The sequence below is a fragment of the Oryx dammah genome, unplaced genomic scaffold, assembly GCF_014754425.2.
Source record: "Oryx dammah isolate SB20612 unplaced genomic scaffold, SCBI_Odam_1.1 HiC_scaffold_2, whole genome shotgun sequence".
NCBI classification, from domain to species: Eukaryota; Metazoa; Chordata; class Mammalia; order Artiodactyla; family Bovidae; genus Oryx; species Oryx dammah.
The window spans coordinates 82,566,828-82,592,681 of NW_024070186.1; the positions used below are offsets into that span (position 1 = coordinate 82,566,828).

Here is a 25,854-nt window from a genome sequence, read left to right on the forward strand (position 1 = left end):
TAGCCTGCCAGGGTCCTCTGTCCATGGAGTTTGACAGGCAAGAATACTGGAGTTGGTTGCATTCCCTTTTGGGGGGTCTTCCAGACCCAGGAACTGAACCCACATCTCCTGTGTTTCCTGCAGTAGCAGGCAGATTCTCACTCAGTCACCTGGGAAGCCCCAATGAATCAATTATTTATTTAGTAAGTAACTTGCCAAAGGTCACAGAGATAGGAAATGATGGAGGATGGCCGTACCCTTCACTTTATGCTTCTGCCTGCTAGCTTTGCTCTTGAAACCTCCTGGTACTCTTTTCTTTTTTATATCATTGTCCATGTTCACAAGAAAATCATGCAAATTGCTTAAAATGTAGCCAACATTGTAGAAGCAAATTTATCCATCGATTTATCTGATTCAAAATTATCCAGCCATATGAATATTAATAACAGTATTTTAATGGGCTATGAATAGATATTTCATTCCTAAGAATCAAAATTGATATTACTTAAATCTCTGACACTGGCAAATTTTGTCACTGTGATGATATAATAAATGACTTCAATATCAGTTTCATGTTTTATGATGCTACATGAAATGCTCAAGGTTATTAATATCCTGCATTGCTGGATGTTTTATCTGTTATTTTTTCATAACACTTCTATTGTTGAACAAGGAAAAAGAGATGAGTGTGTCATTCTTTTCCTTTGCTCCCTGTTAAGGCAGTTACCTTTCTCACTTATTAAGAGTTAGTATCAAGCTTTGAGTTCCTTGATAGGAAATACTTTATCAGTATCATCTCAAAAGAAGGAAATGAGCAATAGTTGCTGTGAGCCACACCTTGCTTTTGAGAGAATTCCACTAGAATAAAATGCTAGCATTTGTTCTCAAACATCAAAGGCCTTAGCAAAAATCTGGTTTCATGTCAATGAGAAGTATAGCTGAATAATGGAAAATGACCTTTGGGTTTTAAAGATTTCCCTTCCTGGATTTCTTGTACATTTTTCTGTGTATAAGACACAAACCTACAAAGAACTCAGAATATGTTGACAATTTTATGAAATTAAGACCTGTTTTTTAATCAGAATATATTAATGTCAAGTCTGAGGACTTCAAGCCTCACCTTACTACCAACACCACTTTCAAAAAATTGATAGGTCTGGCGGGCTTCCCAGGTGGTTCTACTGGTAAAGAATCTGTCTGCCAATACAGGAGACGAGAGATTCAGGGTTCAATCCCTGGGTTGGGAAGATCCCCTGGAGGAGGGCATGGCAACCCACTCCAGTATTCCTGCCTGGAGAATATCACGAACCCTGGTGGGCTTCAGTCCAGTTTGCAAAGAATTAGACACAGCTGAAGCGAATGAGCACACACGCACACAGTGAGATCTGGAGTTAAAGTGTCATTCTCAGAAGCTCTTATTTGTATGAATATTTCTGGAATTTTATGGATAAATACAAACAATATGGTTTACTTTGCTAAAGATCTTACTTGTTAAACAGACCATCAACGTAATGGCAACATCTTGCATGAGATACTGGTAATTCCCAAACAGTTGTAGTTGCTGAAAATGAAGAAAAGTAAAGATAAGTAAGTGAGGATTCTGACATCAAAACATCTTCACCATCCCCAACACTCTTCTTGAAATCAGTCAGGAAGCAAGTGTTATTTTCCTCCCCGTTTTAGGAGGAAAGTGATTTACCTAAGCTCTTTAGCATCTCATTGGATAGAATAAAACCAAATCACTCTTTTTCCAATGTTTAACTTAATTCCATATTATTAATTGCAATGAGAATCAGTCAGTTGGGAAAAACACTCTCTTATTGGTCACAGTGATTTTGGCAGCTGCAGACTCAGCCTGGGTATTTGAACTCTCAACAGAAGATATTAAAATTTTGCTAGGAACTTTACACTTAAAATTTGAAATCAAGGCTTCAAATCATTGAACAGGGTTTTCTCTCTGTCTTTATCCATGGGTTGAGTTCACATGATTCTCTTGAAACCCATTTACTTTCACAAACAAGTTCCCTATCCCAAGTAAGCCCATTTCAGACTTCATTCTGGTACACTTGCCTCTTTAAGGTTGGTATAGACATAGAACTCCCTTTCAGTTTATACTGAAAGTATTTAAATAAACGAGTCAGCTAAGTACTCGGCAAGAACTTGCCTTGCAATACCTTTTGCAGACAGGTCAGGTTTTCTTCATAGCTGTTGACTGAGCACTAAGTCATAATCTGGCTCTATGCATATTACCAGATCACACTGATGCCAGTGAAAATATTTCTGTCCCCTTAGAAAGTGAACTCAAGGCCAAGATGCTTCCAGGCAAAGGTTCTTGGAGAGCACTCTTAACTTAGATCTAGACCATCAGAGTGAATGACTTGGAGTAGACCGATTTCAATCAACTCTATCCATGGAGACTTTGGAACTGAAATTCTGATTTCTTAACTTTCAGAGGATGCAAATGGTTTCTGAGTTCTTCTCATCCTGCAATTCTATCTCTGTCTTTTTTACATTTCCTTCTCACATTCTTTTCCCCTCAGAATGGTAACATTATACATGCAGGGTGAGATGGAATAAGGAGCATTTTTCAAAGGCAGCTTTACTTTTTATTTTGGGAGTTTTCAGAGAACTATAGAGGGCTTTAGAAATCAGTCAGCCTGACTTCCTGGAGGTGGATAAAAGCTCAGCCAAGGGCAAGAACGAATTTGTTCTTAGGGACAGAAGTAGAACTTGAATCCAGGTTTCCTGGCTTCCAACCAGTTTCTTCTCTCTATCCACCTGGTTGCCCCTTAGCCTCTATGTGCTTCTCACAATCATTATCCCACCCGAGCCCGGAGTCCTGTGTTCCTCGCTTTCATCACTATGTCTCAGGAAGGCAGTAAATTAATTCCCCTTGCCCCCAGTGTTCCCTGAGCCTGATGGATTATTTTACTGTAGACCAAGTTATGACTGACGTGATGCAGATTACTTTCAACCTATACATATTTCTTCCATATAGCTAGTTAATTTTTAGATGATTATTTTTATCATTTCATTTCAAAAGACTTTTCCAAACATTTTTTACAGAACTGCTAATCCTTTACTAATGACATGTAGAGGTTCTGGGCAGGTTCAGAACTAAAGCTCTGGTATGGGAATCTTTCCAGTTTTTAGTCCTTCAAAGTCAAATCCAACAACTTCTCTCTCTTTTTAATCTCTTCTTAGTCTGCCAAAAATATTCCACAGTTGGAGACTGATGCATTGCCTGCCGAGTTATATTTAGGCTGCTCTGAAGCTCTCTCCATACTCTAAGTGAAGAAGTAGAGGCTTGAGGAGGTCAAGTGTCTCAGGTTATCGAGAGAAAAACAACACTCTCAGAAACTGAGCCACATCTACTCATTTCTAGCTCTGTCTCACGCACAGTTATACCAAGTTCTCAAGTTTGTGGACATCTATTTTGAAAAAAAGTAATTTATTTATAAAACATTAAATCCTGTGTAGGAGCTGCACCCCCACCCAAAATAAACAGGGGATGTAAATGCAATTAGAACTGGGAAGAAATTATTTTGATTCATACCCAATAGAGCAGTGATGTGCCAATAAACTGGATCACGCCGTACATGGTCAAGTATTTAAATACCCCGAAGGATGAAACAAGAGCAGCTCGGCCTTCTCTGTTTAAGAAAAAAATAAAAATAATTGGTTTTATATGATACATATCTCCCAGTCTCTTTTATATTTTCAAAGGAGCTCATTTTAATGGCTTGTTGATATATTCTTGGGCTTCCCTGGTGGCTCAGATGGTAAAGTGTCTGCCTACAATGCCAGAGACCTGGGTTCAATCCCTGGGTCAGCAAGATCTCCTGGAGAAGGAAATGGCCACTCCAGTACTCTTGCCTGGAAAATCCCTGGGCAGAGGAAACTGGTAGGCTACAGTCCATGGGGTGGCAAAGAGTCGGACACGACTGAGCAACTTCACTCTGTTTCTTTGATATATACGTTCACTTCATCACTGATTCATCCTCTCAATGATTCATTTAACTATTCATTCACTCATTCTTTCCTTCAACCATCATCTCACCCATCGACTCTTAAGCTCGCTTTTACTTAAAGCTTATAAGACAGCAGCATTATGCTCAGAGTCACAGAGGATATAAATTAATCAGGCACAGTCCTTATTTCCAACAAGCTTCCCATGAATTAAGAAGATTATAAACACAATACACTGTGACAAGGTGCAACATGTCAAGCATTGACTGGCTTGTGCTTCGTTTCATCCTGGCAACACTTGCTCCTTGTGTATGTTTTAGAGTCCCTTAGAGTCATGATGCTAAGGACTGGGTGCTCTCACATTATAGGAAAAAAGTAGATGTGATGCCAATATTTGAGATGAAATGGGCTTTGTTGGCTTCGGTACACCAGGAAGAACCCAGGGTAATAATGGGAGCTGGTTTGGGAACACAAAGAGAAAAAGACAATTGTAAAAATCACAGTGTCAAAAGTAAACAGTCCCTGGTCAATAATATTGTAATAATTTTTTAATGTGTCAGATGGTTACCAGACTTATCATGGTGATCAGTTCATAATATACATACATGCTGAATCACTATGTTGTACATCTGAAATTAATATAATTTATGTCAACTATACTTCAATAAAAAAGGGAAAAGGTAAATATTCTTTAAAAAATTCTGTTTGAACTGTTATTTTTCTAATTGGGTCTAATTAGTAATGGATTATGTCAGGCCAAAGTAGCACATGTCGGGGGAGGGAGGAACTTGGCCAACAAGCATTCCTGCAGCCTCCTCTTGTCAAGGTAGAAGCGAATCCATATGGGAGGCAGGCCATATACTCTTGATTTCCAGTCCCCAGTGACATGGACAACTGTGCTGCTCAAAGTTTTTCTACAGACCAGGGACATGAAAAGGAAAACCCAGACAGCCAAAAACCACGCTGGGTCTTGGGCAAGATGAGAAGGTTCTGGCGGGAGATAGGCCAGGATACCTCAGGTCAATGTTTTCCACCGGACTGTGAGACACTACCTTTCTATTTTCAGCACAGAGGGGAGAGAGAGAACCAGGTGAGAAGGGGAAAACATGTGAAACCTAGATTGTTTTCTGACATAAACTTTGTAATTTCATCCTTTATTCTTCAGTTGTGTACATTTCCCAGAGAATAGACACCCAAATTAAAAAAAAAAAGTGCAAAAATCCAAAGTGGTAAAGCATAAAGAATGTTTGCAAGGCCTCCACAATGACTGCTATTCCTAATAGATGTGAATTTTAAGTGGTTCATTCATTTACTTAATGCATTCCACAAATGTTCATCAAAGGCTCCGAAGTGTCACGGGAGGCACAACAACATAGAAATTAATAAGGCATAGTCCTTGCCCTAAAGGACTTGAACTATAACAAGCCAATCATGTTTGAAAGAATAATAATGGAAACCTGTAGACCCATGTACCTAAAACTGCACATTATCGCTCCTCTAAAGGATATTTTCTCAGGACTAGGCAGACATCAAGAATAGCAAGGGTAAATTCAGCATAACAGAGCTGAACTCTGTATTTTTATGAATTTGTGAAGTATAAAAGAAGAGAGTTTCTATCGTGAATACTTACTAAGCCATCTGCCACTAGAGGAAATTTTGCATCCTGACTTGTATTTTAAAACAATATATTGCAATCATAAATGCATCACACAACTTGCATGAGAAAGAGCATTGGAAGTTCAAGTGCTACTGCCTTTTGGATGAATCAAGTATGCACTTGGTGCAACTGACCAGAAGTTTGAATCCCCTATAAGAGGCCTCCACACCTGGTGTTCCAGCCTCACCTCCACAGCTCCCATCTGAGAAATCTTCCAGCTCAGTTTAGCAGTCAGGCCCCTGCACTCTCCAGTGAAAGCCCCATTTCTAAACATGGCTCTCCATTTCCTTTATCTGGAATTCCCTCCCACCTCCTTAGTGCTTCCATACATCCCATTTATCCTTCAAATTGCAACCTACCTCTGAAACAGTCCCTCCTAGCTTGAGTTATCATTCTGAACTACTGGCATGATGACTGTATTGTTTGCACGTTCATTTATGGAAAGCTAATTTATTGAGCACCCCTCATTCCTTAGGCAGAAGATTCTGTGTTAGGTGATTATATCTACATATATCTTTCTATACCCCTTACTGGAATGTGAATCCTCCAGGGCAAAGTTCTGTCTCATTTTTAATACACCACATTTTCAAGAACAATATTTAAAAAGAGCCACATGAGTGAGGTGAGTGTCCCGGGCACTCTTGTTTTGTGGTCACATGACACAAAGCAGGTTAAGACAGTAGTGATAGTAAAGGTCAGTTCAGTTCTGTCGCTCAGTTGTGTCCGACTCTTTGCGACCCCATGAACCGCAGCACGCCAGGCCTCCCTGTCCATCACCAACTCCCAGAGTTCACTCAAACTCACGTCCATGGAGTCGGTGATGCCATCCAGCCATCTCATCCTCTGTCGTCCCCTTCTCCTGCTGCCCCCAATCCCTCCCAGCATCAGGATAGTAAAGGTAGGTGCAGTCATTTTGGATATTCACTAATCTGTACTTTGGAAACATACTACTACTACTAGGAGAAAGCTATGTGGTAGAGGATTCCTCTTCTGCTGCTTCTCCCTCCCCAACTCCTGAGGGAAAGGTTCCAGTGAGCATCCAACATAAACTAAAGGAGAGGAGACGTGAGATATACAGTTGGCTTTAAAATATCAACACCAGCGTCCACAGCCATGTATTCTTTAAAACTCAGCAAAAGTCACCTTTTTGTTGATTTTATCAGCATTCTTAGGCAGCACTCACAGCCCCCTCCCCTTAATTGGCTCTCGACAGCACTTGCAGCCAAGTTTCTGCCGTGACATTTGTCACTTTCAATTAGAGTTGAATTCCACCTGGACCCAAACAGTGAGCCAGACAGTCAGAGGATAGAAGAGGAAGAGGTAGCTTACCTGATGAGATGAGGCACACACTCGATGTTGGTTGTTTTTGAGGTGAAAGGGGAGGCCACAGATGCCTCCTGCTCTGACAGCGAAATGCCCGCATGAGCCATTTTCAAAGCCTAGAATGATAAATCCATGTTATATCCATGACTCCTCAAACCAGGCTCTAACTGTTCAAACACCTCAAGGCTATTTTTCACATTATAGAGTTGATAGTATTGTACCCTTCCCCTGCTGGATCTCTGCTTAGGCTGCCCCTCCACCTGGATACATGAAGTTACCAATTGAAGAGGCACCAACAATGACTCAGTGGTAGAAGGGGTGTGTGTGTGTGTGTGTGTGTGTGTGTGTTGGTTGAGGGGATGTAGACAGGCTAAGAAAGTGGAAGGACTCATTTGAGAAGTCGATTAAAAAGATGACAGCGTGTGGATGGACCTTTGTAGAGGCCTTTACCATCACAATTTTATACTTAACAGGTCACCTTCATGAACTACAGGAAAAACTGTCTAATGCCCACCTTCTCCCAGGCTGCTTGATCCAGCCAACCAGCTAACTGCTGGGATGAAATTTGGGACATAGAGCACCTTCGCTGGAAGCAGGGACCAGATTACACTCATCAGAGAATCTTTCCAAGGTATATGATGTCTCACTGAAATAAGGACTAACTCGTTTCTCATCAAGACTGAAAACTGCTCAGAGAGTGCCCCAAGCATACAGCAGCCAATGAGCAGGCCAGCCAGCCCCTAATCCTAACATAAAATGAGACTTTGTATTTCTGTACTGCTATAGAACTTGCAAAGTTCCTGGTAACCATGGCCAGTATACACCAAGTTCATGTTCAGTGAATATTAGAATATTTCCTTCTTCCTCATTTTTCCGTTATTACTTTGTACCTCTACCATGTAATTTAGGACCATCTGCTTTATATGTTAGGATTAGTTTTAGGCATGATTTTTTTCCCCACCAGGTAATGAACTTTTCAGTGGCAGAGACTATGTCCTGTATAACATCTGATTTATTTGTTTTGTTTTAAATTCCACATAGTTAGTGAGAATGTGTACTCACCCTAGATTTGAAGAGCAGACTGACAGCTAATTCCTTCTCACAAAATATGAGGCAGAAAAATTCATAACCACTATCTAAGTATGAGCTTAGTTTATCACAGAACTTTGAAGAAAATATTTTAAAAAGAAATAAAATAAATACCCAGACCTTAAGTATACAATAGGCTTTGGAAATACAAAACAATTCTCTTCATTACTTCTCCCACAGATTGGCTCCCAAAATATTTTCTGACATACATAAATCTTCAAGGTAAGCTACTATTTCAACTGTATCTTTGAAACTGAGATTATAAAACATGTACTGCCTTCTCTTGTATCAGAGAAGTAATCTGCTGAGAATCTTGTAATTTCAGTTTGCTATTGTATGTAATAACCAAATAATTCGGTTTATGATTTTGCTGAGTGTGAAAATTTGGGAGTAAATCCAGATTGTATAAAGTAACCCTGGTGGAGAATTTGGCAGGAATAAATACGATTTACACATAATTCAAACCTTTATCATCAGTTTCAAATTTTTCCTTCACTAAGCCTTTACCAGCTGTGTGACTTTAGGCAAAAAAAAGGAGAAAAAAAAAAAAAAAAAAAAGAATTTACCTCCCTGAGGCTCATTTCCTTATTTATAACAGGAGAGATTTAAACCACCTAGTCTTGTAAAGTCCCTTTTGGGTCTGAAATATGGGAGCCTCTGTAGCCTTTCTTTGTCTTTATTATTCTAAAAGTTGCTAGAAAACAGCTGAAGTGACTCGTCTCACTTTACTCTTCACCACATCCAACCCATACGCTGGTAGAAATGAATATAAACATCAAAATGACTAAGTGATGTGGTTGTTGGCAGAAGGGTGAAGAGTCAGACCACAGGGGATGTGGGGTCCTCAGGAGGGATATCAATGCACCCCTTGCGTTAGAAGAAGTAATTTCTACTCACCCCACAGTCATTAGCTCCATCTCCACACATGCCTACATAATAACTGCGAGGGAAAGGATAAGAAACATTAATAGCTTAATGCCTCACTTGAGTAATTTCCATCACAACTAACATGCATGATGTGTGTGTGTGTGTGTTCGTGTGTGTGTGTGTGTATGTGTCTCCTGAGCATGTGTAGAATCAAGCTGAAGGAAAATAACTTGGAGAGAAATATTCCCAGAGGAATAAAGCTCGGGAATATTGTTTCAATCAGTCACCTGGAAATGATGGCAATACTGCCTAGGACATCCACAAAGATGGTCACACACTTCAAAAGAAGTCCTGTTGGATTATATCCACCAAGGCCAAGTTGAAGTGAGTACTGTCGTAATCACAGTGTTTCTCACACCCTAATGCACAGATCATAACCTAGTCCATCTGTGTTTTGGTTGCTCACTGCTACTGAAAGTTTAGCATGTAGACACTAGAAGAAACATTTGGGAAATGGTTTAACAGATAACAACTAGAGATGTATATACATATTCTAGATGCATCTTGGAGTGAAAATAAGATAACATGCTTCCCATCTATACCAGTTTGATGTGCAGGCACAACTGTATAAAGAGAAGAGTACATTTTAAAGCTGTTACTAAAGGAGTTTCTGATGCAAGACACACTGTGTGTTCTATTATAAGTAAATAATACATTGGAGGTATTGACTAATGGCAATATTATTAAAGGCTCAGTTGTAACTTGCCAAAAAACACGTGAAATAATACAATATAGGAGAAAATGAAATTCTCAGAGAATTTCCTTATTATTAGTTGACATAAAAAACGGCCATCTTTATAGCTCAAATATGGCCAAATGTAAACAAGTTTGTAGGTTAAATCTACTCTTTGGTAAGTATATATGAAAATCACACAGTAAACATTTATTTGTGCTGATGTACATGTCAAGACTATACATTTGCTGAAAATGGCTTCCTTTCTTCAGGTATAAAGTACGTATTTAGTCTTTATATCACAGGAGGAATCTTATAGCTTCTAGTGTTGTCTGAATAAAGAATAAATTCTGAATGAAGAGCAAGATATGGAAATTGAGAAGATAACTTATTCTGAGATAGCATATATCATCCTGAATTGATTTTTCTTTAGGGGAATACAGCTTTTCAAAAGTAAGCATTTAAGTTGGCAACATTTCTCAAGTATTTGAGAAGGGTAAAATTACTTTCTTCAGCCAATATCATATAATGACCATGTAAGTAAAATAGTCATTTTAGACACTGGTTACTAACCCAGCCTCAAGGCATTATGGGAGTTAATAGGCAGTTTTGGAAACATCCCTAAGAATGCTTAGGCAACAAAAAATAATAGTCAAAAGCAGTCTCTTGAGTTTATCTACTACTTATCAGCAATTATCTAAAGTTTTACTACTCTTCATTCCTTATTTAACTTTCTAGAAATCTGAGTCCAGAAGCTGTAACCTTCCCAGCAAGTAATAAGTAGGTCTGGTCTCAAGAAGAACCATTTCACTCTCATGTGACTTGGTCATCTGTATTTTTGAAGGAGTTAAGAAAGAACTTTTTCTTTTTTTTTTTTATTTTTGCCTCTATACCTAAAACAGTAAAAATATAATTTCTTCTCTTTCCTGGAAGATCTGAAATTGTTTACGTATCGTCTAATGGACCAACCTCAAATAATTCCAGGTGATAACTCACACGCTTCCTCATTTTTTCCCCCCATTCTGAGCTGTACAGAATGCTGTTGTTTCTAGTCTCTGTATCCAAGCAGGGGGATCTTCCTTTATGATAAGCCCTACCAGCCACAGAAGGAATGTTCTTTGGGGCAGACAGCTTCTAAAATGGCCCACCTTCTGGAATTCATGAGGTTATCTAGTGCCTTCCTCTGAGTGTGGACTTCTAATGAAAGGAGTAAAGTGACAGGATACGATGTCATTTCTAAGATGAAGATATAAAAAATAGTCATCTCTCTTCTCTCTCTCTGACTCTTCTTGCTTGCTAACTCTCACTGGAGCTAGCTGATACTCTGTGAGCATTCCTATGAAATCATTCATGGCAAGGAAACAAGTGCGGCTTGTGCCCAACAATGAGTGAAAAATTGGGACTCTTAGCCCAACTTTCCACAAGGGACTGAATCTTGCCAATGACACCTGGAGTGAGGCTGGCGGCAGATCCTTCCCCACCAAGTGCTCGGAGGACTGCAGGACTGGTCGACGCCTGATGACACCTTGAGAGGGACCTGGAGCCAGAAGACTCTTGCTAAGCACGGCTGAATTCCTGACCCACAGTAACGTTAAAAAAAATAAATGGTGTTATTTGAAGCCACTGTGTTTTGGGGATAATTTGTTACACAGCAATTGATAACAAATACACTCTCCTTTCATGCACTAAAACCTACTTTAATTTCTGAAATTCTTCAATAAGGCTAGATTTCTGCCCAGGGGACATTCTTGCAAAAATCGTTCCATTCACCAGAATCTAAAGAGAAAAATAACAGTTGCAATAAGATTAGAACAAAGAACACTTTTAAAATAAAAGAAGAGTCTTGAAAAATTACTTCTGGCCACCATTTTAATATAGCATTGGGTGATATAACATCAGACCAAATATCAGGAAAGGGCAAAAGGGGGATTTAACAGTTTAACTTTCACTTTTGGTTCTCCATCACAAGTCTATTACTTTGTTCCCGATCATTTTTCCAAGATGGGATAAGCTCTAATGAATAATAGTAACTGAAAAGCAGAGGAGTATATAAGATTAAAATGCTTAGGCAACTACAGTTCTTTTCATTAAGCACCATCTCCACAATGGCAGAGGAAGGAGCAATAGATTGGGAGTTAAGAATCAAGGTTCTATTATAGTTCTGTCCTGGACTGTGAAGACCTTAGGCAGATGCCAATGTCTCTGAGTCTCAGCTTTCCCATCTCTTCAATGAGGAACTGCACTAACAGCTTTCTAGACACCGTGGGGGTCTATACTCTATGGTCCTCGACTGGAAAGGTGACAGGACTTCGAAGACACTGCTAACAGATGGTTGCTGCTGCTCCGCTTGCTTCCTTCCCACCAACGGCACCACTCTGCACGGCACTATTTTAAAATAGACACACAGCAACAAGATAACAAATGATTTTGAAAATAAACCATAAAGCCTTTGTTTCCTCCCGCTGTAATTTAAGAATCCAGACAGGAATGGGAATAGAGCTCAGCCTGACATGAGTTAGGTGGCTTTCAGAGAAAAGCAAATTCCAAACAACAGGCAGCGTGTTTGGAACTATCTCTAGGTTCCCTCTGCTGGGGAGGCAAGGAGGAGGAAAACTGGGGTTGGACTGGCTATGGGGGGCGGGGCAACGGGGCAACACCAGCCTCAGGCTCTGAATAGGAGGCCTTGGACACGTGGATGTGTGATGAGTGATATACGAGGAGTGATGAAGGGACACCTCTGAAGAAACAGTGCTCCCTGTGAGGCTGTTTAGTTCCTAATTCTGAGATAATCTTGCTAATCATCTCCTTCACTGTTCACTTACCCTTTTTTATCTCACTAATTTGAGGAGCAAAACTAAACATGTCATTTCTCCAGTACTTACTTTTGGAAGCAAGCTGTTGAAATGCTGCAGTATCACTTGGTATGATTTCCCACTCATTGCAAAATGGTAACAGCTCCCTTTTTCTTCAACAGGCACTGAACTGTTTCCAATGTTGATGTAGGTTTCCTAAAATCAAAAGGGCATTATTTCTACCTTGGATCTTAAGGATGTTGCTATTTTCCTACATTTTATGAAAGGAAGTGTATTCATGTTATGCAACAGTGTGAGGACCAGCAAATATATAAAGTAGAATTTGTCCACAGAACTTAGACTCATATAAAGAAGACACTCAAAATGTTCCCCCAAAATTAAATGAACAGAGATTACTTTGGCAATACGAGGCTCTGGATCCTAGTCTGGGAGATGATATGTGTGCTGTCAGGCTACTGAGGAAATCATTCCAAGGTTCCAATGAGTGATTCCAGGGAAGAAGAGGAAACATTCTTCCCCTCTCTTCCTTCTCCTCATGCAACCTTTTGTTTCCTAAGATCTCTTACCATTCATTCAGAAATCATGTCCGGATTTCTTCCCTGTAAAGTAGGTAGACCCTCTCTTCAGAGCCTAACCTGACCTCTGCCCAACACTTCGCTCAAGGTGCCCAGATCCCCTTCCACCTTGTGTCCCTGCACCTTATTATTATTATTTTGGATGCACTATGCATGGCAGTTGGAATCTGAGTTCCCCAGCCAGGGAGTGAACCCATGTCCCCTGTACTGAGAGCACAGAGTCTTAACCACTGGGCTGCCAGAGAAGTGCTTGGACTCTATTAAAAATTAGTGAAAATCTGTATCCTGTAATAAATTGTAACAGGAAAAATATGAAAAAAGTATATATGTATAACTTTGCTATATAGCAGAAACTAACAACACTAAATCAACTATACCTCATTAAAGTACATTAAAAAATATACCATCCTTATTTAAAAATCTGTATATGTACATGCAAACTAATTTTTATTGAAATATGCTAAGGACTTTTAAAAAATTAGTGAGGATCTGAGTTTCGTCACACAGTGCAATTGAGGCAATACATGTAGTTGCTGAGGCAAGTGAGTTTAGAAGGAAATCAGCACCAGAAATCCACTGAAAGCAGAGATTGGCACACAATGAATTTGAGCTAAATTAACACACCTCTTCACAGGGTAGGGGCAGGGCCACTCCATACAGCTGTGCAGTTTGTGTGCTGCACAAAGAAATACTCGACACTGAACAGTCTGAAGGGCTGGTCAGCCTGACGGAAGGGAGCTTTTTGTAATTTATCACCCTGAGAACCATCTCTTTGAATTCACACAAAAGCAGAGGCGACCCATCTAGTAATGAAACGTCGGGCTGCAGCCCATTCTCTTCACAAGAAAGAGCCGTCCTGGGGGAAGTGCACAGGAAACTTGCTGCCTAGAGAATCCCAACATCTGTTCACGTCAGTTCACAAGTTCAGTACAATCTAAATGACCATGAATTAGGGGAGCGGGGATCAAACAGACCGAACTTGATTCCCTGCTCTGCAGCTCACCAGTGTGTGTCGTGGCAACCTTACCTCTCTAGGCCCCAGCTGTCTCATTTGTAAAATGAATACTTTGCTCAACTGTGTAGGGTAACTGAGGATCAGATGGGAACTATGGATGTAAATCAGTGAGTCTCAGCCACATCTGTACTCTGGAATCACTAGGCGAGGGACTCAGTTCCCAGCCCAGAGATTCTCACTGAATTTCTAGTTTTAGCCTTGGAAGCTTGAAAACGCTTCTGGGTAATTTCTACATGAAGCCAAGCCTGAGGAGTGTCAGTGGAAATGCTAAAAGCTTTGCAAACTGTAAAACTCTGGGCAGATGGGAGGGATTACTACTGTGATGACTTCTAATGCCGAGAGAGGGCTGCCCAGGGTCAGGGCTGTATTGCATCAGCCCCGGTCCATGGAGGGGCTTTCTGATATTCACTCACATTCTTTCCAGGCCCATTCTCCTGGTTCTCCACCAGCTGCCAGGTCACAGAAGCAGGGGCAAACTCTTCAGCTTCGTTGGCTTCAACAAGGATGACTTGGCTCCCTCGAGGAATCATTTCAGAATTCTTCGCAACAGTAATGGCTGTTTGAAGGTTGTCACCTAGATGACAAAGAAAGTGGACTTGATTTAAGTAGAAACCTCTCAGCATCCAGGACTGAATGCTCCCTCCGCTGAGTGACCATGCTATGTTGTTAGTGCTCTTTGGGGGCATTTAACACTTTCTGCATTTTTTCATAATGTTTTATCAAGCCTGTCTGTTCCCAGTAGTCAAACATTATGTCTACCTCTCCCCTTCATCCTAGCATCGAGTCCATGAACACCACGTATTTCCAAATATGCACTCATGAGTAAATAAATGTTCAAGTGCTTTACAACTCGTCCTCAGGAGACTGAAAATCTTCAGTGGTGAAGGTATAGGCTTGGTCTGATAACATCAACCTATTCTTGGGATCTGAATTCCAATTAAGTTAAAGAAAAAAAAGCACTTAGGATCAGCCATGTTGAATTTAATCATCACAAATCATGCCTACCCCACCTGCCTGAAGGACAGTCTCACCCCTTTACACAGAGGTGTCACTGGGGTTCTTCAGGGGTTCTTCATGAGAACCCCGTTCTCATCTTTCAATATCTGCTGTGAGCCTATTGGCCCTGAACAAACTCTGGGTAGGAACAGAGGGCCTTAGGCAAAGAGAATGAGACATGGTCCTTGCCTCCAAAGCTCACAGTCATTGAGAGGAGCTCCCCAAGTTCCCAGGTAACTGGAGCAGAGGGTAATAATCTTGACAGCAAAGCATTGTTCCTCCTGCCTCGGCCACAGGGACTCACTCAGCTCACATTGTCTTTTGCTTATGCCTAGGATGGATTTAACTTGTTAGGCTTCCAGAAAGGCATACCAGTAATCATCACAGTCCTGATGCGGGCCTCACTCAGCTCCTTCAAGACTGCTTTGGTTTCCTTTTTCAAGCGATTCTCCATTATGAGAAGTCCCAGAAATGTTAACTCTGACTCCACATGTTCTCTTTGGATTTGGGAGAAAGTCAATATTAAAGCATATCCATATAGTCTCAACAGTTGGATTTATTTCTTTTTAAAATTTCTAAGTTTTATTAATGTCATACATGCACAGGTTTAACAAATCAGAAAGAAGCCAAAAGTTCATAATAAAGAAAACCTATAGCCCCTGTCTTCATAGCACCTTCCCCCTTCTCCTTCCCAGATGTGACCATTTCTACATCTTTTAGCTGCTCTTTTCATGTTTTTTAACTCCATTCTTTTAAAATAATGTATTTATCTTCCAATTCTTCTGTTGGTATTTAAAATTTTTTGTTAGTCATATATATTTTAAATTTGTAAGCATACAAGCAGTTTAAAATTTATAAGTATATAATCTGACATGTAAGCATGTATTTTTAAATTTGTAAGCATTTTAGTTTAGTAGACATTTATTAAGTACATACTGAATACCAGATATTATAGTAATAGTTGGATATGGAATCATTTATTTCAGCCTCCATCTGTTGCCTCCAGTAAATTCATGAACAATATCAGTCAAGAATTTAGTTTTCAGAATTTGAAATTGGAGGCTTGGAGTCTGTGTTCCATTAGTTATGTGAGACTTCTCCTCGAAAATAAAGCTCAGGTGTTTTTTAGAAAGTAAATTTGGGGGCCAAGACTTCTTTCTTGATCCTCTTTCATTCCTTTTTCTGTCCAGAGTGGAGTTACAATTGCAGGGAGAGGAAGGGGGAGGAGAGGGAGACCTAGGGAACCGACCTCTGTGCCTGCTCTCAGCTCACCCCCCATGTTCAGGGTCTACCTTCTATGTGCTGTGCTGTGCTTAGTCGCTCAGTTGTATCCAAGTCTTTGTGACCTCATGGGCTGTAGCCCACCAGGCTCCTCTGTCCAGAGGGATTCTCCAGGCAAGAATACTGGAGTGAGTTGCCACTCCCTTCTCCAAAGGATCTTCCCAACCCAGGGATTGAACTAGGGTCTCCTGCATTGCAGGTGGATTCCTTACCAGCTGAGCTACCAGGGAAGCCCCTACTTTCCATAGTACATATCAGAGCCTCATCCTCTCAGGTTCCACAGGGTGAACCAGCTTTCCTCTTGGAATCTCTCTCTCTCTCTCTCTGGCATGATGTAGGCTACAATTTCTTCTATCCTGCTGATTCAGCTACCACTCTTCCAGTTACTTTACATCTTATAGAAATTTGTAGAAATCTCTCATCTACACTTATTGCTTCTCTAGTTTTCTTTGAAACGATTCCTTTTCTATTATGTTAGTAGGACTTGGGAGGGAAATGATCACATGGTCAGTAAACTTCTTTAAGAAAAAGAATACAGTTGAATCTCTTGATGAGAAATAATTCACCCTTGGATAAGAATACATTAAAGAAACATCTCTCTGGAGTAGAGAGTGAGTAGCTACATCCTCCATTCAAAAGTCCAATCACTAAATCACTACTTTAGATCTTACATTAGGCACGTTGGTGAACACTCAGATAATCAAATATGAATTCTGTCATCATGATCTCAGAGAATATTATAATTCCCATCATTTAGCTTCATGACTTTCTATTAAAAATTGGATTAATGTTCTTATTAACTAGAACTGAAAGATCCCAAAATCTTCTCATCAATTTATTCTGTTTTGGATCTCTGTTTTATGACTCTTCCTTGTTCACTGCTTCAGGTACTTGGGCATCTCAGGATTCTACAACATTCCAGCAAAATCCAGCATCAGGGCCTTTGCATTATCCACTGTTCCTAATGTCTGCAGTGCTTTGCCCTGGATATCTGTATGCCTTACTCCCTTAGTTTTACTCAGATCTTCGTTCAATATCCTCCTTGGAGTGCTTCCCTGATCACCTCATGTAAAATACCACCCTCCTGTCATTTAAAAAATCCTTTTAACCTGCTTTATTTTTTCCTTCAGGGCATTTATCACTGCCTGACCATATGTTTAGATTAACTTTATTATTTGTTTCCCCCAAGTAGGATATAAGCCTTGAGAAGGCAAGGATTTGATTTTATTCACTTCTGAATCCTCAGTGCCTTGAGGGACATCTAATAATAGCCAAGCTCAATAGAAATGGGCTAAATTCACAAAAGGGTGAGTCTTGTTAAGGAATTTTTTCTGTTTTTGTCTTTTTTTCCCTAAGCCATCCTAAGAAACTCATCTACTTCCTCACTATGATGCCAGCTTTTTAAACATTTTTAATTTTCCTAATTGGAAACCTCTCCTAAATATAATTTGACTCTAAAAAAAAATCCTATTCTTTTACCCTGTTTGAAAATAATAACTATATTCTAGGAAGCATGATAAATAGGCTCCTGATATTCTTTGGGAAAACCTGAGATGGTTGGAAATCTAGCACATTTATCCTCATTTTTTGTTATATTTATAATAATGTCTATCTCACTGGTAGTTTTTAAATGAGAATATCACAGTTGCCTCCATATATATAGCAGCTGGGTAGTGTCTACATTCCACTTCAAGCAAAATACATCTTGTCTTCACATATGACCTTAACTTTCATTATTAAAATTTGTATCTTGAAAAATTACAAAATCCTGTGTTATGAGTCTTTATGTTTGCTCAAGAATAGCTAACACCTTGAATACTAAACCTGAGAGTGCCATTCATATATTTCAAAATGAGCTTTGTGATTCTATTTAGAAGATTAAAATGTCATGACTGGAAGACTCATTAGAGATCATCTAATCCCACATTTTATAGTTGGGGGAAATAGACACAGTGTAAGGAAGGGATGTGATTGTTGATTATATTAGAGTAGATGGACTTAGGTTGTAAATAGTAACACACTACATCTATGCAGATGGGCAGATAATTTTAAAAAATTGTATTAAGTGAGGACCTCTCTGTCAGCAAAACAAAATCAAAGATGAGTAAAATATATGGTCTCTTATTCAATTTGGCACAGTATTTCTTTACTCTTTTGTCATAAATAATTCAAAAACAACCTTTAAAAACTGCAAAACTTAGAAAGAAAAAATTTACAGATTACCCTCTGCAGAGGACAATTTACCCCTTGAATGTAATAAAGAATACTGAATTCTATTTCATATAAGGAACTCAATTTGCACTCACTCCTCCAGCTTTGAGGGGGTATACTACTGATTCCTGAAAAAAATCAAGTCTAAAAATTTCTAGAGGTCATTCGAAGTGACAACTGTATTCTCTGAACCCTATTTTTCTAGGGGACCTCTAATCTGTCAGCCACATGATGCTCCAAAGTTGAAGAGGGGTTGGTTGTTTTGGATGGGATGATGGGACATAGGGCAGAGATAACTCAGTGACATCTGAGAGTTAGGAGATCTCAACTGCCATCCTTGTTTCATCACCAGCCAGCACTGTGGCCTGAGCAAGTCCTCCCCAATGTGGCTTAGAGTTGCCCCTCTCTAAATCAAGGCATTAGATGAGTGATTCTCCATCTCTAAGTGGTTTCCTGGTGATTTGGCTTCCATCCATTCATCTCCAGGGCTCATTCTTTTCACGCACACAGAGCCTGCCCTGGTGCCAATTTCTGAGCTCCCTACCTAGATAAACTTTCCACTTCTGAAAGCTTCTCCATCTTCAAGACTTTGTGGGCAAGGGCAATGACACGGAAGCCTTGCACTGTGTAATTTCTTAGCTCCTTTGGGAAATTCCTGGGCACTGCCAAGAGAGAAAAGAGAGGTAAGCGCACGTCCCACTAAAGGTGGCTCAACTCCGAAACAAAATCCTGGATACAGTCATTGTGCTTTGTTTTAACTTTCCCTCCATAGAAATGCTTTAATAGAAATACTACGGGGCTTTCCCTGGCAGCCCAATGGTTAAGACTTCACCTTCCAATGTTTGGGGCGGGGAGTGTGTGGGTTCAATCCTTGCCATGGAGCTAAGATACTCTATGCTGCTCAGCCAAAAAATCGAAATGTGAAACAGAAGCACTATTTAACAAATTCAACAAAGACTTTAAAAATGGTTCACATTAAAAAAAATATTTAAAGAAATAGAAACACTATAACTTCAGTTAAAAGCCACAAACAACTTCATCAGTATGTTATTCTTACAATCTAACAGAAATAAATGCCAAAGATGTACTGGTCATCAACTGGGTGTCACATACATTAGCTGAGTACAGTAAAGACGTACCTCAGGACCATCTACCCAGATGAAACGTACTGCAGGCCAAATCTATCCCATTCTTTTTTTTGCAATTAAGGTTTTACTGGAACACAGCCATGCCCATTTGTTTGTTACCCATGGCTGCTTTCAGGTTACAATGGCAAGGTTGAGCAGTTGAGCCAGAGATGGTGTGGCCTGCAAGACCTAAAATATTTATTACTTGGCTCTTTGCAGAAACATTTGCCAATTTAGATAATGGATGACACATGCCAACCTTTGTGTGTTTTGACATGATAATCAAAACTAAGGTTAATATGTCTGTAAAATTTGTATGGTTTATGTATGTATGGTTATATAAAGATATTAGGGAAAAAACAGCATAATAAGTGTAGTAGCTTAGATTCTAGTCTCCACTGTGCTGCCAGCTAACTTCCTGACCTTGGGCATTTTAAGTCTCTCCTCTGTATCTCAATTTTCCCATCCATAAAAAGAAGAGGTTATAGATGTCTATGCTCCCACTCAGCACAGACTTTCTGTAATTCTAAAATATCAATAATTCTGGAGGTGAGGATCTATTTCAAGGAAGCTGCTAACTCTCTATTTCTTAAACACAAGAAGGAAAAAGAAATCACTGAATATGATATTATCATATGTCAAGGATCAGAAGTTAGGACAATAAGAAGAATTAGACTGACCAGACAAATAAGCGGTGGCAAATGACACCTAAAAAAAGTAACAGCCAACTGTAGACCAACAGTCTGTAAAGGATGGAGTTAATGGGAGCTATGAGGAAGATAATAGAAGGAATTCTTAAAAAAAAAAAAGACTCCAAGTAAAGAAAGAAGTGAAAGCAATCATTTGCCAATTCTTAAAATTCTATGCACAAGCTGATGGCTATCAGCAATTATAAGGAGAATATGGATGAAAATCAGGAGAAAAAAAAACAATTTTATCCAAATGAACTCATCTGAATGCAGCAATATTCTTACAAATCTGGACTGCAGCTTAGAGAGTACATGTTTATAAGATGAAGAAACAATACAAATCAGCTTAAAATCTGGCCCAGAAAGATGAAATTGCTGTGAAAATTATCAATTTCCTTGCTCTAATACCACCTAATTTACTCTAATCACTTTTTCCCCTAAAAGATTTCTTGTTTTTATATTCTCCTCCCACTGATCTGAGACACCATAAGTGGCTCCAGCTCCCAGGAGGTGGGGGACAGAGCATCCCTATTTGGAGAGTGAGTCTGGTGTTCAGACCTGTCTCTTTGGTTCCTTCTGAGTGCTACTCATTCTCACCATCCCTGGTCCTCTGACCCCAGTGTAGTTTCCAGATTGGTCCTGATGCTTGTTTCACGTCTCCTTCTCTAATGCCGCAGTGTGGTTGGGCTTTTCTGGCAAGACCACAGTCTGATATTTACTCTCTTTTTGTCTGCTTTGAAATGATCACCTCTGCCTTAGCAGATCTGCTGGGCCCACTTTCCACCCACCGAGAAAACAACCACCTTCATGTTCATTGATTTAGGCTAGTTTGCTCTGTCTGAGTTTTTAAATATTTTCACCTCCTGAAAGAGGGAAGTGCCAGTTAGTACCTGTTTCAGGTCTGCAGAACCGAGCCAGCATCTCCGGGGCTCCCTTCACGTAGACATGGAAGTGATCCTCCCCCACCAGCTGAGCAACCACAGACATCCTCTGCAGGCTGGAGGAAAATGGAAACTGACGCAGGACGATGATGGCTTCCACTGGACTCTAAGTGCAGAAAGAGAGGGGAGCTTAAGAAGCTATTAAGGAAGATTTAGAAGATGCACACCAACAAATAATCTTTACTCTGCAGTGAGCCCAGGGACGTGAGGTGGTATATTGTCACAACATTGATATTTTTCTAGCTGAGTCTAAAGCGGTTCCCTCATCAAGTTGTCTGGTCTACAAAGCCCTTTCCCTTGGGGGCCTGAGAAATCCTAATCATCTTCCAGGCCAAGCTCATAGGTCACCTTCTCTGCGGTACTTCTCTCTCAGCAACACTACTGACCCCCACCTCTGGACTCCCGCTGCTCTTTCTTCAGCCTTTATTCTAGCACTTGGCACATTGTATTGCATTTGTTTGCACTGGTATTGATTTTTCTATCAGTCTATGTATTCCTCCAGCACAGAGCACAACACGTCTAGTTTTGAAATCACTTTATCTCTTAGCACCTAGCACAGAGCTTGAGATACAGAGGTATTTTGTGAGTGTTTGTTGAATAAACTAACAGACAAATTTAGGAATGAAGGAATGAGCAAACCAACTGTACATACAGTTAGGATAAGACAAAATAATAGAAATATAAAAACAAATAAAAGGCAGGGGAATTTCACCAGTTTTAAGGGGAAAGATTTATATAATTTAGAAAAGCAAACTATACCTGACTGGCTTTTGGTCCTGGCTTTATTATTACATTTGAATCTGATATCCCAAGTTCACAGTAGTCTGCATTGCAATCTTCGATTATCTGCTTTCAAATGAAAACATTCATAAGATTCCTTAGAGAAAAACAATAAGAAATACCTCTCATTTGCATAGCACTTTAATCTTTTCAAAACGCCTTTTACATTTTTTTCTCTTCTAAGCCAATTATTTTAATACCATCATTACCAAATTTCTGTTGTTTTGATTCAAATTAAGGATCTAATTGTAAAATGTCAAAGAGCAGAATTATTGGGATTACATTTGAAGTAGTAACTGTGTGTGTGCGCGCTCGGTTGTGTCCGACTCTTTGAAGCCCTATGGACTGTGTTCCTCCCAGGCCCCTCTGTCCATGAGACTCCCCAGGCAAGAATACTGGAGTGGGCTGCTATCTCCTTTCCCAGGGCATCTTCCTGACCCAGGGATTGAACCCGTGTCTCCTGCATCTCCCGCTTTGCCAGGCAAATTCTCACCTCTGAGCCACCTGGAAAGCCAGCAATAACTGACGGCGGAAGCATTAACTGCAGCCCACTGGCTCTTCCTAAAAGGTATGTCTTGTAAATGGACAAGGGTAGAGAGACCTATTCTCCATTACACCTGAGCACATTAGCTCCCAGATGACAGAGGATGGAATCTTGAACTACTTCTTATGCTACGTCTATGCTACTAGCCTAACTGGTTAGCTAGAGAGTTACAAGTTAGCTGCTAGCAAATTAGAAAGCATATTTGAAAATAGTTTGTATTCTTTGGATGTTACAGCACTATAAGTTATACCATCTGAAGAACCAATATTTAGCTAAAATATGGGAAAGGCAGTCAGATAAAAATAAATAGTAGAAGTCAGAAATAAGAGATGACATCTGGTCTCTGCTCTACCACTTACTTGTTCAACCTTGGGGACATCACTTTGTTTCTCCAAATCTCAATTTCTTTGGAAAAATATTCTGACATTCCTTATGGTTGCTGATATTCTTAGAGTCTATAAGAACATTTTCACTCCCCCTTATGCTTAGTGAAAGTTTCTTAATAACCAAAAGATATTTAACTAGAGACTTATCCAGCTTTAAACTCAGTGAATGATCTTGCACTGTTATGCTGTTTGGAGTGGATACAACTGGTCTTAAAAATAGTTCTTACAGAGCTAATACTAAAGATTTATGTCCCCACAGAAGACCCCAACTCATATGTCACTTGTACTTAGGAAGCCTCCTCTTTTGGAGAAGGGGAAGCAGTGTTAGAACCAGGATCAAAGTCGTATAGAGTAATAATGACCATGTGGAGCTCCTCACTGTGTCAGCACCAGCGATGCTGGTAAGGACGTTGGTGCTGCTTGCTTATAATAATTACACTGATTCCTCTTCATTAAGATCCAGGAAAGTGATTTCTGTCTTGCCTTTATATTGCAAATAAAAAATACTGCCTTCCATATCAGCAAACAAAGAATGTTGCAGCCATCAAGCCATCACATTACAGCCATCTGGTTGGTGAACCCTGAGGGAACTCAGGATGGAAACTCTGCCTGCCCCTGCAGCCACTTCCTACAGTGTACCCTTAGGAGGAGACTCAGGATGCCTGATGGCTCAGTGGTAAAGAATCTTCCTGTAATGCAGGAGACGCAGGAGACATGGGTTTAATCCCTGAGTCAGGAAGATCCCCTGGAGGAGGAATATCCTATGGGCAGAGGAGCCTCACAGCCACCTCCATCAGTGCACCCTGAGGAGACTCAGGATGTGAAAACACAGGACATTAGCCCCAGACAGCTGAGATGCATATCAAAGAAAAGATTGCAGTGAGCCCAGACTCTTGCATCTTCCCATACAAATAAAAGCACTAAACTCTTTAACTTGAGATATGTGGTTTTCTTTAATTAACAGTAATTTTTTTTTAAATTCCAGCCACCTTGTCTTTGCTGCAAAAAATCCTATACATGTATCCTAGCTACATACCCCTTCTTCCCTCTTCGGGACAGTCTCTTAGAATTATCTGAGATGCTGTGTCTTGGGCTTAAGTCCTCAGTTTTGTCTGTCAAATAAAACATAACTCAATTTTTAGGCTGTGCTTTTTTTTTTTTTCCCCCCGACAGTATCAAGCATCTCTCCATAGCAAATGCTCTAATTTTACTTACTGATATCAGAAATTCCCTGTTTACAGGTTTCCCCTTTTATTACTTTGACCTCTAGAAATCCACAATTTTCCTACAATAAATCTTTAAATTAGCCTCTTTGTGAACTGTCCTTCAGGCTTCCCAGGTGGTGAGTGGTAAAGAACCTGCCTGCCGATGCAGAAGACGCAGGAGACATGGGTTGGATCCCTGAGTCAGGAAGATCCCCTGGAGTAGGAAATGGCAGCCTGCTCCAGTATTCTTGGTGGAAAATTCCATGGACAGAGGATCCTGGTGGGCTCTAGTCCACGTGGTCACAAAGGGTCAGAGAACTTGACTGAGCACACACCCTGTCGAGGGGTTCTACACATCCCTCCAATTGTTTGTTTTCACTTCTTTACAGCTCTGTTTAAATGCTGTTCTGCATTTTATGTAAGTAGTTTTAGAAAAAAATTTTTTTGAAGGGAAGAACACTGTGGTTAATTAACTAACTAATGAATGAATGAATACCCTCCATTCTTTGGACTCTTTATAATGCCTGGCCCCTGCAGGCTCACAGTTTCAAAGCTCCAGAAGTGAGTCATTGTTATCCAAATGCACATATGAAGTAATGATTCAGAATCTTTGTTCTGGATTTGAGGTCAGAAAGCTAGAGACTGGTGGAGTCGAGTACTTTCCCCATCCTGTCCCGACCGTTGCCAGTAGGACCTTATATCCTTCAGCTGTCATTCACACTCAGCTGAGGAAATTGAACCCCCTGGATTGACGGGCCTCCATTCTGGTGTCAAACCCTTTCGCTGGGTTGGGAAGGTCCCCTGGAGAAGGAAATGGCAACCCGCTCCAGTATTCTTGCCTGGAGAATTCCTTGGACAGAGGAGCCTGGGGGCTACAATCTGTGGGGTTGCAAAGAGTGGGACATGACTAAGCCGACTAACACTTTTAAGACTTATACTGTCTATTAATAATACAGCAGCTACCAGCCAATTGTGGCTATTTCAATTATTTAAAATTTAAAAATTTAAAATTCAGTTCCTAATTTGCATACCCACTGTTCATACGCTCAATAGCCAGTGTGGCTAGTGGCTACTGTGTTTACAGCACTGCTTTGGATGAGTGTTTCTCCAAGGGTGTTTGTGCTATGATTTGGCCTGTCAAGGTTTTTGTGGTGAAACAGGTTTAGTAAATGCTGCATATTATATCCTCTCTTGAATATTCACAATATACCACCGTATATTAACATTAAAGAAATTCTATAATCAAGAAATCAAATTATCTTTGTTTAAATATCAGTTCCCAAATTTATTTGGTGGTAGACCCCTATATCATGTTGCAAAGGTTTGTAGAGTTTTGGAACAGAGATTGGGAGATTCAGGTAGGATCAGACCTTCATTCATTCATATACTACTATGATTCTCTGAGTTTCAACCAAAGTTAGGAAAGCCTAGGCACTCCCAGTGAGTACTGGATATTTCTTCACATTTTCCTCATTCAGTTGAGCCAAAAAACAATCACCTTACCCAAGCAGTGCCCTCAAACATTTTGAGGTCCAGTGGATCTCCCTGGATGGTCCCATCGAGGAGGATCAGAGAGTGGCAGCTGGCCATGGCTGCACACTGTGGGCCCCAGGGCAGAGCCTTGCCTGAGGTAAAGCTGTGGACTTCCTGGAAACTGGTAGAGAAAATAATTAG

At 40.2% G+C, this 25,854-nt stretch overlaps 2 protein-coding genes across 5 annotated transcripts in view; one reads left to right on the plus strand and one right to left on the minus strand.

The window, feature by feature from the left end:
- Positions 1–11,237, plus strand: part of PLAAT1 (phospholipase A and acyltransferase 1) — a 62,216-nt gene extending 50,979 nt beyond the window's left edge. The window contains exons 5-6 of one of the 4 annotated variants that reach the window (XM_040267504.1): positions 10,356–10,397; positions 10,930–11,237. In XM_040267504.1, the coding sequence (XP_040123438.1) occupies positions 10,356–10,394 (39 nt within the window). In that variant the 3' untranslated portion in view covers positions 10,395–10,397; positions 10,930–11,237. The remainder of the gene's footprint in view (positions 1–10,355; positions 10,398–10,929) is intronic. The other 3 variants (XM_040267497.1, XM_040267517.1, XM_040267489.1) reach the window with 3 other exon arrangements.
- ATP13A5 (ATPase 13A5) overlaps positions 1–25,854 on the minus strand; it is a 115,849-nt gene that overhangs the window by 24,801 nt on the left and 65,194 nt on the right. The window contains exons 14-25 of the mRNA XM_040267447.1: positions 25,684–25,834; positions 22,025–22,111; positions 21,215–21,371; positions 19,053–19,170; positions 15,389–15,513; positions 14,434–14,594; positions 12,500–12,625; positions 11,314–11,393; positions 8,915–8,957; positions 6,935–7,044; positions 3,536–3,632; positions 1,468–1,540 (exon numbers count right to left, since the gene is read on the minus strand). Coding sequence (XP_040123381.1) covers positions 1,468–1,540; positions 3,536–3,632; positions 6,935–7,044; positions 8,915–8,957; positions 11,314–11,393; positions 12,500–12,625; positions 14,434–14,594; positions 15,389–15,513; positions 19,053–19,170; positions 21,215–21,371; positions 22,025–22,111; positions 25,684–25,834 — 1,328 coding nt within the window. The remainder of the gene's footprint in view (positions 1–1,467; positions 1,541–3,535; positions 3,633–6,934; positions 7,045–8,914; positions 8,958–11,313; positions 11,394–12,499; positions 12,626–14,433; positions 14,595–15,388; positions 15,514–19,052; positions 19,171–21,214; positions 21,372–22,024; positions 22,112–25,683; positions 25,835–25,854) is intronic.